General features: G+C 40.1%; 1 protein-coding gene across 2 annotated transcripts; it reads left to right on the plus strand.

The window, feature by feature from the left end:
• Nucleotides 1–3,450: 3,450 nt before the first annotated feature.
• Nucleotides 3,451–16,782, plus strand: ldlrb (low density lipoprotein receptor b). 2 transcript variants are annotated; one of them, XM_046046486.1, is made up of 18 exons: nucleotides 3,451–3,656; nucleotides 7,979–8,104; nucleotides 8,621–8,743; nucleotides 9,409–9,786; nucleotides 10,142–10,264; nucleotides 10,392–10,511; nucleotides 10,749–10,871; nucleotides 11,068–11,196; nucleotides 11,337–11,508; nucleotides 11,753–11,980; nucleotides 12,115–12,233; nucleotides 12,409–12,548; nucleotides 13,397–13,538; nucleotides 13,643–13,795; nucleotides 13,878–14,048; nucleotides 14,689–14,763; nucleotides 14,924–15,084; nucleotides 15,193–16,782. In XM_046046486.1, exons 1-18 carry the CDS (start codon nucleotides 3,575–3,577, stop codon nucleotides 15,229–15,231), a joined length of 2,604 nt encoding a protein of 867 aa, XP_045902442.1. In that variant the 5' UTR covers nucleotides 3,451–3,574; the 3' UTR covers nucleotides 15,232–16,782. The 2 variants fall into 2 exon arrangements, with proteins under 2 accessions (XP_045902442.1, XP_045902444.1); XM_046046488.1 differs by having other exon boundaries at nucleotides 13,881–14,048.
• The last annotated feature ends 1,356 nt before the right edge of the window (nucleotides 16,783–18,138 follow it).

Below are 18,138 nucleotides of genomic sequence, written 5' to 3' on the forward strand. Positions count from 1 at the left end.
TTTGCTAAAACTACTCAGGAGTTGATTGCACCGTAATACACATATCACATATTCACAGATACCTGGTATTTTTCTTAAAGCTCTACTGTGATGACCCAAACTGAATGAAAAGGAGGAACATTCATTCAAATATATCCAGTATCAAATTTATCACTCGCAAAGTGGATAAGTCCATGGACAGAGTTCCCTTTAATAGCTTGATAATGACACTTATATCTTTGTGTTTCAGCTATAAATCTGCATACCACAACTTTAAAACTTTAGTTATACCTACGCTGCATTTGTAGGCAGGGTTTAATTGACAACAAGTTTCTATGATTTTTAAATAAGATTTTATGATCCATGATGCACACACTTTGACATACATCTCTATAGACGTATACATAAAAAGGCCTGAATGACTACTCATAGAGACACTCATGCTCAGTGTGTGTGTGTTGCATCCATTTCTGACATGTTGGCTTTAACTTAACTATCAGTGCCTGTGAGAGTGTAGCTACCATTGCTGTCACTATCATCACAACTGTCCTTCAGGCCTCTCAGTGTGTGTGCGTGTGTAGACTTACCAAATCTTTTGTCCCTGAGACACTGGACATGACTTACATACGCATACACATACTGTGCACACAGTCAGTTTTTGATAAAGTAGTGTATCTCACCAAGTCTGTTTGTAGAGGCAAGTGTTGAGTTCAAGTGTATGATAAGAACTCTTGATAATAAGGCTCTATGAAGGCCTCCATTTATGCTTGTATGGATTTGTAGAGACCAACATGGATGTAGTCCTCAAATAATTCTTCATATTTTCTGCACTGCTGACTCTCCGCTCCCAGTGAGGAATGTTTGAGGAAGAGGAATCAGTAAGACTGGTACCAGACCGCTGTATTCACTGTATTCTCATATTCCAATTTGAAATTGTAAGTGTAATAATAATGGATAAAAATGAGGTAAAACTGCACAATGCAGTGTGCACTTACTGATTAAGACTATAGATAGGAGCGATCAGATATTTTGGCTCAATGTCAGAAAGCTACTGATTATTGGAACAAAATGCTGTTGGATAAGTGAAAGTTGTCCCACATGCAGCAATTTACGCGTGCACAATACTAAGATCAAGATGAAAAATTTTTACCAACTAAGCTAAAGTAGTTAGGCTAAGCTAAGCTATATTTTACATTTATGCAGTATTTTCTAAAAGAATAGGATTTGTGGGTGATAAAAAATACCCACATTGCGTCTGCTAAGAAATAATACTTTAACAGGTCTTTTTCACAGAAGACATTCAACAATGAAAAATGTTAGAAGTGGTGCTTACATTTATATTCCTGCTATAGTTTACTTGAATTTACAGAACCTGAAACCAGCTTACCCTTGCCTGGTGTACTGCAAAATAAATCGATTTAACAGTTTCATACTGTATACTATAAAGCAGTATGCACAGTGCGGTACGTACCGCATATTGCGGTCACTGGTAGTATGTGGTAGGCAGTGTACCGAATACATGTCTTACTGGGAACCTTGAATAGAACAGAGCCGTCACTTGTATCACCTGTGCTTTTCCTGATATTACAAGTCAAAATTAAATGTATGAAAATGTAGAATGATGAAAAATGTACAGAACTTGTACTGTAAGTTTCTCATATATATTTTTTTAATCAATAATACAATGTAAAGAACAGGACAACCCAGGCACAGGTATGAAACAAGTATAGAGGGGCATATCTGAATGACTCACATGTGACTCACTTGTTACTTCGTATCGTGTGTGCTTTGTTTAGAAATTTACTGGGCAAACACTCGCACACACACACACATACACACACACACAGCACTGTCAGCATGCTTCTCTGTGTGTGTGCTGTGTGTGTAGCAGAATATGTAATCCAGCCGCTATTACAACATTCCAGAAATACCTCCCACAGCTCGTCCCCTGCTAACAGGAGCCGGGAAAGGCCCTCCCTATCTCTGTACACATAAACACACACACACACAGGACCCCCTCATAGAAAAAGCTTCTCTGTCCGATTCACCTCATAAATATTACCATGACCATGTCTTCCTAACCAAAACTCTCCCCATATCACAGACCGTGATCACAAAGACCATCGATCCATTCAACACTGAGGTGTCACTGCTATTCCAGTCTGTGTGAAACACCCCACTATTTTTTTTTTATCGTGATCCAAACTGAGCTATTCATGTAAAACTGTCTGATTGTTGAGGAAAGTCAGTGAATCCCTGAAATATCCAGAAAAGCATTTCAGATCAGTAGATCGGACTGTTTCACATTCCAGTGAAAAGAGCTGCTGACAATTTGACCTCGCTTATTTAAGAAGGAGTGGTCGTTTGGCTTTTCCTTTAAATTTTTCAAAGTCTGCTTTAAAGCAAAAGAGTTTCACTATTTTTTATTGCAAGTTTTGTTTCTCTGGGCAATGTTTCCATGCTCGGATAATGGGACAGTAACATAAGATTAAAACACTAAAAATATTATAATTTAGATATCCACCTGATTTCTGTAACTCAAACTGCAGAGGCGGCGGCAGGGTGGTGCAGTGGTTAGCACTGTCGCCTCACAGCAAGAAGGTCGTGGGTTTGAACCCATGTCTGTGTGGGTTCTCTCCGTGTGCTCCGGCTTCCTCCCACCATCCAAAGACATGCAGGCTAGGTTAATTGGTGTCTCTAAAATTGTCCTTAGGTGTGAATGTGAGTGGTTGTTTGTCTATGTGTGGCCCTGCGATGGACTGTCAACCTGTCCAGGGTGTAACCCGCCTGTCGCCCGATGTCAGTTGGGAGTGGCTCCAGCGACCCTGTACGCAGGATAAGCAGTTGATGATGGATGGATGGAAACTGCAGAGGCATCATGTTTCAGATAAGCTTTGGAGTATATATTTACAAAAAATGAGGACTGTACATTTTGTCTCGCATCACTTATTTGGAAGCTATTGGGAGCTATTGGGCTATTTGTCTTAATGTCAGTAAATGATGTCAGGTGGCTTCATTAATTGTCAGGTTTTTCACTTCCTTTCATTCATTTTCCGTCCTTCTCTCTCTCTCTCTCTCTCTCTCTCTCTCTCTCTCTCTCTCTCTCAGACACACACACACACACACACACACACACACACACAGGTTTACTTATGTCACTTTTAGGGACATTCCTGGAGACTTACCTAACTAAAACCACTACTTGCCTAATCCTAACCTTAACCACTGACCCAAACACACCGGTTTGGGAGGATGAGATGGGCGGATGGAGGTGTGATGGAAGGACTCGCACACATACAGACAAACACACACCCTCAGTGATACAGCAAGACTGTGGCTCCTCCCCCGGCGGTACCCACGTCCAGTTTAAACATCACACCACTGCTCTAGCACCGCCCTCCTGTCAGCCTCATAGAAACTCGTCAGATGTTACTCTGACCCCTGAATATTTTGTTGACACTCGCCTTTTACGCACAGCCGTTGCGTGACTCTGCTGTCTGCGTCTTGCGCCTGAACCAGAGACATTTTACGCACAGCTGAAAGACGAAGAGAAGTTCTTTTGCTGTCAAATAAGGACAATTAAGGAGGACAGGACATGTTTGTGATGTGGGGGGGACTCACCGGACTGTGCGCATGTTGGTGTCTGCTGATGCTGATTCATTTTCCTCCTCAAGCAGGTAAGAAATGTAATTTCATGGCAAGTACCTTTCTCGCCCCACATAGGGATGCTCCAATGGGTCGAAGTTGGCGAGGCTGAGTTATTGTAGCTGCGCATATAAATATCCAGAATATCCCGTGAACCAATATATATACGTATAATTATGCATTTGTTTTCGCATCATATGTGTTTTTGGGGGTTATTATATATATTAGAAATTTACATTTTTCAATGATCTGGTGCGGTGAACATGACCGGTAACGTTACTTTAAGATGAGAAACATTTGGTTCATTCTGAATTCGACTTTAAATGAACCTGTAAATTCAATAATTGTAATAACTACGGTAAGGACATCGATGATAAATATATTTGTGATAACAACACCGTGTGGTTTACAATTTCGATATCTACGAATGAAATTTACGCACCGCCTTTCGATTGGTTTGTTTAGCTCTAGAATGCAGTCGAACAGCCAATGGCGTTCGTCCATGTTTCCGGTTTCAAATTTCTCGTCTGCGGAACAGATGCGGAAACAGACGGCTGTCATCGCGGGAGGGTTTGCAACCCTAACCACCTCTCTGTTACACGCTGGCAGAGGATGATGCAGGAAAATTTCACTTACACCTCATGCCAGAGAAAAAAGATTTGAAGGGTTTTTGCTTACATGGAGTAAATGAATGAATGAATATTGTCATATTGCACATAGAGGTCTCCAGCCCTCTTACAAGACGCAAGAAGAAAAGTAGGTTTAGCCTATTAAGCAAGCAAGCAAACTTTATAGTACTTTTTGAAAACAAATTAAGTGTTTGTGTTTTACTGGATGTTTGCTGGTGTGAAGTGTTTTATTGGAAGGGGATGAAAGAGACACAAGACCAAATAAAAACAAGCAGAATTGGACAGTGGACAACAATGTTAAAGAGAGAAAATATCAAGTTGAGACAGAAAGCTGAAGGGAAAAAAAGATATTCAGCATTTTAGCTTCTCTGAAATAAATACAGTAAATTATAGACTTTAACATATGGGCCTAAGTAAGACATGGTGAGTTATGCATATGTAGTATTTTTACTTCTAGACGGGCACTAACTTTATTAGTTGATGTTATATTGAACAATTCTTGATAAAACAAACCTATAAAAGTTGAGTCTTACATCATCACCATTCAGATTCTGGAGCCAAAGACAGAGTGTGTTTGGCCACAATGATTATTATAATGTGGCATATATTTTCATACAAATAACATGATTTGTGAAGTGGTGAACCTGATGCCCTGAAAGGTCAACAATGTGCTGAGAATTAGGCTTCAACCCCATTCTGCCAGCTGCTCCAGTAATCCCCCCCAAAATCTCAACTCTACTCCACGAGCTTTACAGATTAAAACTTCAGTTTTGTTTCCTGCTTCTTGGCGCTCACTTCAAGTCATCAGACATGCTGGTGTGTTTATTCACATGTGCCCTCTTTCTCTTTGGCTCTGGTTTGTTTAATGTAATGTATTACATTTTGTGTTTAGCATGCTCCTGAAATGAGGTACCTCCAGACACTGTAGTAAAGAGGAGTCAACAAAACATGGAAGACTAAATTTTTAGACTGCAGTGACATAGACAGCACTGTGGAGTAAAATCTATCAATCATTTAGAAATACTTCTGCCATCAATGAATTCCCCCAAGTCTCTCTTAGTCAACATATACCTACTGCAGGAGTATAATAGTGACATCAGGTGAAAGCTGCAGAGGAAAGAGCAGTTTGATCCGTCTGACCTTATTATCAAGTCTTAAAATTGAAGTCAAGTTTCTTGGCATGTGGAAAAACCTAATTTGGCCACACTACTGTACAGCAGTATTAATGTATTACCACAGATTACTTAAGTACAAACCCAGATCCAAAGCAGAAGATTGTTGGTCCTCTTGAAGCCCATTCATCCTGGTTATTCATTAACTGCTGGCTGTACATTTGAGTCAATAAACATACCTCTTTGTGAAGGTTTTTGGCGTGTGTGTGTGCGTGTGTGTGTGTACTGCATGCATGTGCCATGACAAGATGCATTGTTAGTGGACAAAGTCACATCTGGTCACAAAGGAGGATTGTGGTCATGCAGGATTGTGACGACAACTCGTCTAACCTCTCCAGAGTATATGCCATTCATTCAGCCATTTTCTTCTGTCAAACGAGTATTCGTTTCATACATTTTGAAGTGAATAGTAGCAGTCTGGTGTGTGTTTGAGGTAGCACTTGAATGGCCTTACATGGTAGTGTTATGACTGGGCTGGTTGCCAGGTTCACAGTGTGGGTATTAATAGCATCTGCACGGTGCAGTTTCTCTGTAGAAGGAGCTGGTGCCCACACTGTCTTCAAAACAGTTTTTACCTGAGTTTTGATTGTATTCTGTCTGAAGGTGTAAATGTCAACAGTACGTAGTGTCTTCCCCTGTTCACATGATATAGTTTTTGAACTTTGGAAATTATATTGAGGCATAGGTGAACCGGTGGAATTTTCCATGTAGCTATAGTGCTCAACAACACAATTAACTAAGTAGCTAAGTAGTGTCAGGACAAAACAGTGAAAAACTAATATCTTCTTTATTAGCCAAACTCAACCAGAACTTTTCACTGAAGACATCCTGTAAAGAAAGGAAACTTCCTCTTGCTGAACATTATTCCTGTGTCTCATGACCCATTTGTGGAAGATTAGCAGTGCAAAATGAAAACATTAGATGTTTGGAGGTCAGGATGTGCCAGTGTTTGACCTACTTTTGCGTCTTCTCCTTAAACTGGAATGAATGAACGGTTATCAAGGAGGGACAGTGGGTGGGAGTTGCTGAGAAACTCTTTTAAATGTTGCTTTAAACCATAACTGTCATAACCCTCAGGAACAGCTGGTGTGTGCTTTAGAAAGTTGCCTGGCCTTCACCGCCATGTGTGGAAACGTTTGCGTGTGCTCGTGGTTTCCCTGAAAGCATATGGGGTTCATTTGAAGAGCCTCTCAAGATCAGCCAAAGGTTTTCCCCTGATCAGTGAAACCTGAATAGATTTAATGTTTCCAAGAGTAACAAAAAAAGAGAGAGATATTCAGTCATCTTCTCACTTCTGTTTTTGTGTCTACGTTTTCAAAACAGGAGGGAGGCAACTCTTGGTGGCAAGTCCTATATTGAGAAAGCATACTATTTTTCGTAATCTGTCAGACTTGTACTGTCCCTTTTTTTCCCTGTAACCGCTCATCTACACACTGGAGTTGACAGACTTTCTTGTATTTAGAATCTCCGCCTTAGCTGTGGGTCACTGTGGTGTTATGAGGAATGTCACTCTGGGACCAATCAGCTACTGGTGGTGTGATTGTTCAACTCCTCCCATGCTATTGTCTTAAAGGGATACTCATCATGTCCACAGCCTCCCGGTCACAGGCGGGGCTGGCAGTGCAGGAGGTGATGAAGGATGAACACACGCTTGCTCAGGAATGTGAATGGCCTGTGATGGTTTCACATGCATCTTGATGTTGATGCTCTTATTTGCCCTGAATGGCGGGTTCAGTGAGGTGTGATCGTCTCAGGGCGAGACCTCCGTGCCCAAGATGAGACGGGGTCAATCTAAGGTCACAACACTTAGGATTTAAATACCTCAGGCTGAGTAGTGAAGATGTTGCCACCTATGTGACAAAAAGTCCTGTTCCATACATGAAATGTGTCAAACCAGTGAGTAACAGAGAGGTGTGTAGTTGGGTTAAACCTGCTTTCCTAACATTTATGGTTGCTTCTACTGAGCGCACACAGAAAGGATTATTTTGAAAGTTAATCTTAAGAATGATATTTAATGAAGTATGTAAACAAAAAAGCATCTAGTGGGCTGATAAGTGAAGGTTCCTTCCAAAGCTGCAACATCAAATGTAACACATTTTTTTTTATATTTAATTTTAAAATATTTGTTTGTTTCTTTCTCTTATTTATGATCAATTTCTTATTTATATATTTATAAAGTTAAATTGATTTGTGTTTGTGTGTATCACTTTGTGTGTGTGGGTGAGTAAAGAAAGATAGGAAATTCCTTTTGTGTTCCTGCAAAGGAAAGGCTACCTCTGTCCAAATACTTCCTGTTAAAGTCTTATTACATCACATCTTGTGGACATGAGTCAACCACACAGTGTTATCTTATTCTGACATTATCCTCGGAGTTAAGCAAAAAGTAAAAGGTGTGCTTTTGACACTGTCTGTTATCTGAACGTCAGTCATTTCCAGTTAACAAGGATATCTTTTTTTGTGCTGACACAAGCTCGCGCTACTACATGCTAAAGTGTAAACTGAGAAGTGAATGGTGATAATGTCAGTGGTTTGTCACACTTTTATCATTCACAGATGCAGCCTTCACATGCAGCTCCACTCAGTTTAAGTGTGGAAATGGGAGGTGCATCACCAGCAAGTGGACTTGTGATGGAACTGACGATTGTGGCGATGGGACTGATGAACTGCCTGCGACTTGCGGTATGTTATATTATCACAGATCACATTGTCATATTGCCATGACTTCCTTGAAAATAAAGGCTTGAAAATTTTAATACATGTGAAGTGGACTAGGGATTATTTTCCCTATTGATTAAGCTGCCAATTATTTTCTTAAGAATCCTTTTGTCTATAAAAGTAGTAAAAATGTAAAGTATAATTTTCCAGAGCTCAAATATTTTCTATTTACTATCGTATACGACCAAGAAAGGCATCAAAACTGCACATTTATGGAGCTGGATTTAGCAAAATGATAAATATGAACTAAAATAATATTAACACATGATATGAAATAAATCAAGCATTATCTTTACCTTTGGACCAGCTCATAATAGAACAGTGAATCAGAAACACATGATGAAGACACTCTGTAAAGCAGTAGTTTCCATAAGTAAATGATTGTTCAGTTTTACACGTTACTCTAACTGTAGTCACAGGCCTTATCTCAAAGTTAATACATGAAAACATTTGAGTCATACTTCCTGTCTCTGTCCTCAGCAACCAAAACCTGTCTGGAGACCGAGTACAACTGTGGTGCCCCCATGAACCAGTGTATACCAGGAGGATGGCACTGTGACGGCAAAGCTGACTGTAAAAATGGGGCTGACGAGAAAAACTGCAGTAAGCTTTATATAGTATTATTTTACATTTCAGGCTATACTTCGTCAGGAACAATAAAAACTCAATAAATAAATAAATAAAAATAAATAAAAAACAATCAGGGTTATAAAGGAAGATGTGCCAGATGAAGCTGCTGGTTAAAAGAAGGTGACTTCCTGATTTTGCCTCCTGGAGAACAGTGTTTGTTTAAGATAAGATAATATAGACTTTATTGATCCCACACAGGGAAATGGAAGCAAAAGGAACAAATAGATGCATGTAATAGGTGCTAGGTAGCTAAGTAACCTTAAAAAGACTAGAGTACCTTAGATATTACGAACCTTTCCTATACAACATGGATAATGATACATCATATATAAATAGTTACTACAAAGTGCATTGAGACGAATAATTACACATACAGTGAGGAGGTAAGGGAGATGCAATAAAGAATTTTGTGTCTGCAGATAGGACTTGACTAGACCAGACTTGTAGCAGCAAAATAAAAACAAACACGATGTCGAGATAATATTTGTAAATTTAGTATTTAGATGCAAATATAAGGTTATTAAAACAATAAATAACTTCACTGTTTTGTTGTATTTGGTGGGAAATTTACGTTTGATCCAATTCTAGCCGGAACGTCACATTAACTCCTCTCTTCTCCCCCTCCTGCCTCACCACAGCGGCCAAACAATGCAAGGATGGCCAGTTTCAATGTGCCAATGGCCAGTGTATATCCACCACCTTCGTGTGTGACAAGGACAACGACTGCTCAGATGGCTCGGACGAGGTTCTTTGCCCCAAACCCACCTGCAACTCTCGTTACTTCCAGTGCAACAACTCGGTGTGTGTGCTGGCCTTTTGGCGCTGCGATGGAGAAGAGGACTGTGCCGACGGGTCTGACGAGTGGCCGCAGAACTGTGAGGGGCAGGATCCTGTGAAGACAGCGGTGCCCTGTGGAGTCCACGAGTTCCAGTGTGGAAACGGGCAGTGTATCCACAGCAAGTGGTGGTGTGACGGAGGCTTCGACTGTCAAGATCGATCAGATGAGGTCAACTGCAGTGAGTTGGCTTTCTTTGAGTGTTGTTTATTCATGGCTTTTTACATTCATCCAACTGCTCTTCTGTAAAGCTATTTTCCTATAAATAAATCTTCTCCGACTCTTATTGAGTGCTCACTTTAATAGAAAACTGAGCCTAGCCGATGAAACCTATTCATGCTTGAGCATACATACTTTCCCGTTGCCATCTAGGGCCACCTGCTCATATTCAGTATCAATATCAATATTGACACAAGATCCACATCATATCATGGCAGTGATGATTTTCTCCTCAGTCTATATCATCTCATTCTTCCTCTGTCTCCTCTCTCTCTGTCTCTTTTTCTTGTTTTCATCCATTTGTCTTATTTTTCTAGGTCGTCCTATGTGTCGTCCCGATGAGTTCCAGTGTAATGACGGCACCTGTATCTATGGCAGCCGCCAGTGTGACGGAAAGCATGACTGCAGGGACGAGAGTGATGAGAATGGCTGCCACAGAGGTGACTGTCACAGAGATTCAATCCTATTAATCTTTTTTATTCTTAAAACCCAAGCAAAGGTCTTAACGTATTTGGAAAGCTTACCAGATTATAGTTAAATTCATAATCCCCTGTTCTTACTCCACAGTTGATGTATGTGAAGGCCCCACCAACTTCAAGTGTCGCAGCGGGGAGTGTATCAGTATGGAGAAAGTGTGCGACAAACAAAAAGACTGCAGCGATTCATCGGATGAACCTAAAGAATGTGGTGAGTGAGTCTGAATTTACCATCCAACATGCAGCCAAAACTCATCAGACTAGGAAGTATATCAGGGTTTTGGTACCCACATCATAGCCTGGAAAATTTTGGGAACAGCTAGCCGAACAGACTGGCCTAGATAGTCTGTGGTTTGAATGAGCGAGTTCAGTGTCGATATGAGCTCCCATTAGGAAAATGGTTGTCATGAATACTGTTTGAAAGCTCTGTGTATCTGCGTCTCCACAGACAACAACGAGTGTTTGACGAGAAACGGTGGCTGCTCCCATTACTGCAATGATCTGAAGGTCGGCTATAACTGCTCCTGCCGTGCTGGATACACGCTCAACGTGGACAAGAAAACCTGTGCAGGTGAGTGGAGGGAGTCTGACATTTGAAATTTAGTCTTTAGCCTATTTCAGAGGTAGGCGGTGACCAGCTTTGGATTATGGACATACATTTTAATAGGAAAACATATATTCAAAACTTGACTTTGTAAGAAAAGTTCCCAATTTGACAACTGCTATCTCTCAATTTGCCCCTTGGCCTTCTGTCGCTCTTCCTGCAGACATCGATGAATGTACTGAACCAGACACTTGCAGTCAGATCTGCATCAACTTGCCTGGCAGCTACAAGTGTGACTGTGAGAAGGGCTACGAGATCGACCCGGCGAGCAAGACATGCAAGGCTGAATCAGGTAGTGTTTGAAAGAAAGCCATACTCAGTACTTACTCTCAAGAGTCGCTGCCTCATCTGACAATTGACAGATTGGATGATCAATAGATTTGTTGGGCTATCTGAAAAAGAAGTTCTTATTTTCTCTTCTGTGTCATCCAGGCACGGTGCCCACTCTGTACTTCACCAACAAACATGAGGTGAGAAAGATTACAGTGGACCGCAGCGAATACGTCCGTCTGATCACTGGGCTGAAGAACGCGGTGGCTCTGGACATGGACATGCCTAACAAGATGATCTTCTGGTCCGACCTGTTTCTGAAACAAATCTACAGGTTAGAAAGACTATTGGTCTGTGCCTGTGTCTCTTGGTGAAGGATGGTTTAGTAGAAGGGATACAAGTAAGATGTTAGGTTTGTGCTGCACCAGAAAGCCTTCGTACTACATTTGACTAGATGCCAGTCAAAATAAATAGAGATTGCTCTGCTGAGTGAGAGACTATTATATAGCCTGGATTGCAGATACAGCGATATCTGTCTCTGAAGTGAAACTCTCCACCCTTGTCTGCCCTCCTGTCAGCTCCAAGATAGATGTAGCCGAAAACTCCTCTCACCACACTGTAGTAATTGGCAGTGGGATTGAGGCCCCAGAGGGAATTGCGGTGGATTGGATTCATGGCAACATCTACTGGACTGACAGTGTTTTGAGGACCATCTCTGTGGCAACGACAGACGGCAGCAAGAGGAAAACCCTGATCACAGAAAACCTGGAGAAGCCAAGAGCCATTACAATTGACCCCGTAAATAAGTAAGTGAAAGTTTCAGACAGGTAGCCAATGTGGCAGAGACTTGAATTGCTGAAATGTACTGTTTTTTACTTTTTGTTACTAGTCTTTAGGCTTGTGATTTCTGTTTTTACACGTTTTTCTGTGTCTTCTTTAGCTTCATGTACTGGACAGATTGGGGTGAGGAGGCCAAAATAGAGAAGAGTGGGCTGAATGGAGGTGATCGCATTGCCCTGGTGACAGATAACATCATGTGGCCAAATGGCATCACCCTAGGTAAGCTGAACGTCACGGATGAACTAAATGGAAACCATTAACTTTGGTTCAAACTGTATAATGAGCACACAGTTATAATGGCTAGTCAAATATATATATATATATATATATATATATATATATATATATATATATATATATATATATATCTGTCTTTGTGTGTCTCTCTGGACAGACATGGTCAATCAGCGTCTGTACTGGGTGGACTCCAAGATGCACACTCTGTCCAGCATCGATGTGAACGGAGGGACACGACACAGTCTCATTTTCAGCGAGGAAACGCTCTCCCACCCCGTCTCTCTGACTGTGTTTGAGGTTAGTCATGAAGTCATTGTTTTCCCAGATGAAAAAAGTCATTTAAGTTTGAAGGTGTTTGGGTCACATTATCACAGAAAAATTAATTTATGGGTAGTTGAATGAAAGACTGTGGTCAGAATCTTGAACATAATCATAATGGGAGCGATCTGCTTCAAGTGAGAGTTCAAAGGAAAAGGGAGGTCTGTCATAAATATCGTATGAATATAAATATAATCCTCACAATACTCACAATAAGACATACTCCTCCTTGGTTTCTTAATCTTAACACAGTGTACAATTTTAAAATTTTACCAATATACTTCTTTACTACTTCACTACTGTAATTCAAACCAGTCAGTCGGTATTCCAGTTAAACAAGCTGAGCACCGACACTCCCGGGTCCAGGGGCAGCAGGCGATTTTCGCCTAAAAATGCAAATGGGAAATCCATCAATATTTCAATGTTGTGGAAACTTTATGTTATTTGGAACATGGTTGTATGGACAGAAATAGTGTTCTGAAGAAAACTCCTAATAAAAGTGAACATTAAAACAGTAAATATGGCCAAAACATGGAAATTCACCTGGTATATTTTTGAAAAAGTGTGTAATAACTGTTGTATATTAGTTTCTTTTCATCAAATTTACTGTTACAGTTGTAAAATGTGAAAATATCATATTTTCCTTTATTGCATCTCCATTTACTCTTTAATAGAAAGACATAAATTTTGATCAGTGGTGCTAATTCTTAATCAGTCTTTATATTTAATCCATTTGTGTTTGAGGAAACTTCACCAAATAATAAATTAATTAATAAAAGTAATGTTGGCCAACTGTATAACTCATGTTGCATTTCTCTTTTAAACAGGAGAAAGTGTTTTGGACAGACATGAGCAACAGTGCTGTTTTTAGTGCAAACCGCCTAACAGGAAAGAACATCACCAAGCTGGCAATGGACCTGGACCAGCCAGAGGACATCGTACTGTACCACAGCCTCAAGCAGCCAAACGGTACAGAAACATCACTCGATCTAAGAGCTACAGCATCATAACAAACAACCGCTCTGTTCATAATGATTTCTAATGCTTATTGTAAACACTTATCTCTCTTGTAGGTACAAACTGGTGCAGAGAGAGTAACAGTATAAATGGAGGTTGTGAGTTTCTGTGCCTCCCTGCACCTCTGATCACCAAGCACTCTCCTAAATTCACCTGCGCTTGTCCTGACAACATGACCATGGGACCTGACATGAGGAAATGTGTGACAGGTAGGTGTCCCCTGCGCATGGCACTACAAATAAACTGAAATTTGTACAGTAACCCTTAAATTCTTTATATTCTTTTCCCCAGCAGCCTCAATTGCACCCCCTGCTGAAACTGGTGCAACGCTCCCGCCCAAAGCTCCCCCAAAGTCTTCTATGCCGAGGCAGCCTGTCCCTACCACTACAACAGCTGCACCTACAACTACGTTGTCTAGCCTGCCCACACAGAGCACAGTGGAGCCTGCCGCCACTGTTCAAGGTACAGGAACGGGTTCTAGAAAACTTCTGGAAAGACATAGTGTTTGATGAAGTGAAATGTACCTCTGACATGTTAAAGTGCTTCGTTGTCCTTATTCTATGGCCAAATTTCAATGAAAAAAGGGAAGCTGAAGCTCGGCAAATATTAGCACTAAATTAAGATGGTGACCATTGTAAACATTGTACCTGCAAGACATCAGTATGTTAGCACGCTAATGTTAGCTTTTAGCTCAAAGCTGTGCCTGAGGACTACTTTCACTACTACTACACTACTACTACTTTCACTGTCTTGCTGAGAGTTATATGGGAAGTTTGATGTCACTCTCATGTCTGTACAGTAAATATTAAGCTATAGCCTACAGCCGGTTAGCTTAGCTTAGCATAAGACAGAAAATGGCAAAACTCTCTGTCCAAAGGTAACAAAATCTTTCATAAAGCTCACAATTGAACATGCAATATCTAATTTGTTTAATCTGTATGTAAAGGAAGTTATGTGATAGTTTCTTAGCTGGGCACAGTCCCTTCCTGGAGTTATAAAGCCAAGTTAACCAATTCTGGCCGCATACAGTATTTACTGCACAGACAAGGGTCTAACTTTAATGAGTTATGTGAAGACAACATTGCATTCTCTGCTTTTTCAGGTAACAGACTGGCAGCCCTGCCCGAAGAATCCCCTTCATCCCATCCTGTCACTCTCTACATCGTTTTGCCCATATGTAAGTTCCACATTTCAGCTTGTTGTGGCTCTCTGTTGAATACTCAACCACACGGCTCTCTGCCCTATTCACTCACACATGCAATCTAAAGGGCTTTTTAATCTGCACAAATTTTTTCACTACTTCTCAAATGACCTTAAGTCCCTCTTTTGCTCTGCAGTGGTCATGTCCCTGCTGCTCTTTGGAGCAGTGCTGCTATGGAGACACTGGCGCCTGAAGAATACCAACACCATCCACTTTGACAATCCTGTGTACCAGAAAACCACGGAGGATGAGCTCCACATCTGCAGGAACAACTCTGATGGCTACGTTTATCCTCAGGTATCTTTTCTTCAGCAAGTCACTTTATTATTAATTCAGTATAGTCTCTAATAATGGACTGAAAGTGTGTAGGTTTACAGCTTTGCTTATTTGCTTTTTTTTTTGCAGAGGCAAATGCTAAGCATGGACGACATAGACGTTGCATGACCCAAACATGAAGAAGACACTAGCTATATTTGAAGGTTTTTTATTTATCGTCATACGTGAGGTAACGAAGGCCATTTTTTTCTACTGCTGCTGCTTGTCAGCCTCTTCCCTCCACCCTGTGAGCTCATCTGTGGGTTATGTTTCTGACCTCAGCACTGTGCCGTCCAAGTCTGAAGAAAAAACCTTTAATAAAAACTAACAAAATAGAGCATAACTGCAGGAAGCCATTTATTCAGATGGTTTCAAAATGAAGGACTAATAAATGGTATAAGAAGATGTTCTTAATCCCAGAGCCTTGACTCTTTTGAAGAAAATGGTCTATCTAAGCTTCCTGTTATTTACCATGATGCAGATATTTGCTTACTTTGTCATCAACAAATCGCCTCAGTATGTTGATTATCTCAATACGCATAAAACAAGTCACACGTCCTGCAACTTTAGCTTGAAAAGCCTGACCTATATTGTCTTAAGACTCGTGTGTGCCTTCCATCCACACTCTGGCAGTTTAGTAAAGTTTATTGAATGCACATAAATGCCTTACTGACCCCACTACCTTCAAAAGCAGTTTCTGTGGTAGATGCCATATTGCTTTAGCCCCACGCAGTGATGACCTTCATAATTATACTGCAGCCTTCTCTCTTCCTGGGTTTAGTGTTGCATGTTTTGTTGGCTCCCATATCAGAGGCATTTGTCTTTAATATCATCTATCATAGTATGTCTGAAATGTAAGTCACATTCAAATCAGTACTCTTATTATTATTTTTTTCCTTTTGGGACCCATGTTAAAAGAAGGTATCTTGACTGTGGAGAATCACTGATCGTTTACATTGTAAATGAAAAGCTGCTGCGTTTTCTGAAGTCATCCAAAATGAAGAAATGGTTCTTTTTTAAATGAAGATAGTTAATATTAATGTGATTGTAGGTGATACTACTTATCACACAAATGTAAATAGTTTCTGTAAATATTTTGTAAAATACTCTTTAAGTTCACTCTGGTGTTGCCTTTCTACATTTGTATATTTGAATCAAGAAATATTGTAAATGTGTAAGAGGTTATTTTATTTATTTATGGAAATAAATGAGAGACGGTTTTTCATTGTTATCATCTGGCTGTACATAGAGCAATACTATAAATAGCGCCCACCAAGGTGAATTGTTTTGGTTCCAGCAAAGTCTGTCTAACCTTTACATTGTTCAGCTGTTATTTAACTTCAATCAAACCTTTGTGCGTGTGTTACATCCTGTATGGGACATTATTGCAGTGCTATATGTTACAGAAAAATACTGAAGAAACTCACTTTGTTCCTTACACCTTTGTTTGTTTCTTTTTCAGAAGCAATTTATTTAGCTTCTGCCTTCTGTTACGCAGACCTTTTGTTTTCACTGTGGTATTAAGGCACATAAAGTAGTGTGCGAAGCATAATGTTCTCTGTCACAGCTAACTTTATGTATGTATGCACTGATGCACAACAGCCCGCTTGTTAATGCAGATTGCTTTTTTTCATTTTTGGTTGTGTTGGTCAATTTTAAATAAAATTCAAAAATTCAAAACTGGTCTTTCATTTTATTGAGGATCAGTTTAACATGTTTTATCATGACTGAGCTAAAATGAGGGACATCTGAGAAAAAACACTGTCTCACCCATTACAAGCCAGTGGATTAAATTATATTAAAACATGAGCTACCGTATAAACTGACTTCAGCACTTAATGTTTTACAGTGCTCTCCACTGACAAAGGAAATTATTCTAAGACTTGGCACAATTGATGTCCATGAAACCTGTTTGTGTTGCCTGGAAACTATCACTCTGCATCTACAACACAAAAACAAGCACGCAGAATGGATGAGTGCTTTAACTAATCCCCATCAGACTCTTTTTCTTTTTCTTTGCCTTTGTCTAAAGAGCAAATTTGTAATTGCATGAATGGGGATTTTGTGTTCTTGTGCCTAAGACAACATAAACAAATGAGTTTCCCTTTCATTTGAATGATCTGCTAGGATCACCTGTTGGTTTTGTTTCCACAGAAATGCACTGAGTTTAGTAGCAGCCACAGTGTCTTGACCTTTAAATTAACACAAAATGTTCCTATTCTCTTCCATTCACAAGCCACAGATATGTTTTTCTAGTTCAAAAACAAAAGCAACTAGCAACTAGAAGAGGGCAGTCAGTAGAGAGCAGTGTGTCTGTGGGCATGTGGGTGAGGAACAGGAAGTGCTGGCAGTTTTTTGTATAGAGTAAGATTTCTTTTATAGATGTATGCAACCTTTTTGATAAAGAGTTTTTGTATTGTATAGTTTCAGTTTTCTCCAAGATGCACAAGATAGTGTGATAGTATTGTATCTGAGCATGGTTGGTTCGACTAAATGAGATAATAAATCCAGATTTCTGAATTTAAACATTTTTATTTATTTGGAACATTTTGTTGTAACCATATACAGTCTATGATTGTAACACACCACATAAAATAAAATAAAAACACCTCACTCTCCCGTCCCAAACAAAGAACACTTGAATTCACTCAATTGCTCTCTTGCAGTCAAAATGGCAGTGAAGGAACCAAAAATGGGTATATTTATTCATCTCGTATCGTGACTAACTTTAGTGGATCATAAAAAATCAGCTATGGAATTTATCTGCAGATGCTCCGGTTCAAGATGAGACCAAACTTTTCTATGGATGTCTGTTTTCAAACCATGACAAAGGCCAGTATCTAAGCTTTGATTTTACCCTAGCTGGATGCTGGGAAGGCCAGGTAATGCAATGTGAGACAAAAGTCAAAGCTTTATGATATGCTCAGTCAATAAGGAAGGTTTTCCAGAATCACCGCCACCACGAGATGTCCTTGAGCATACAGTCATAAATGTGCACATGTCCAGTAATATGCAAGATTAGCTGCGAACAGATAC

This window comes from Micropterus dolomieu, linkage group LG04 (genome assembly GCF_021292245.1).
Source record: "Micropterus dolomieu isolate WLL.071019.BEF.003 ecotype Adirondacks linkage group LG04, ASM2129224v1, whole genome shotgun sequence".
NCBI classification, from domain to species: domain Eukaryota; kingdom Metazoa; phylum Chordata; class Actinopteri; order Centrarchiformes; family Centrarchidae; genus Micropterus; species Micropterus dolomieu.

What these genes read in the sequence shown, in the direction of transcription:
- ldlrb (XM_046046486.1), top strand. Translation starts at nt 3,575, where the DNA reads ATGTTTGTGATGTGGGGGGGACTCACCGGACTGTGCGCATGTTGGTGT. An exon ending in ATCAGATGAGGTCAACTGCA is followed by an intron (nt 9,787 to 10,141) that starts GTGAGTTGGCTT and finishes TTATTTTTCTAG; the next exon opens with GTCGTCCTATGTGTCGTCCC. An exon ending in CATGAGGAAATGTGTGACAG is followed by an intron (nt 13,796 to 13,877) that starts GTAGGTGTCCCC and finishes TCTTTTCCCCAG; the next exon opens with CAGCCTCAATTGCACCCCCT.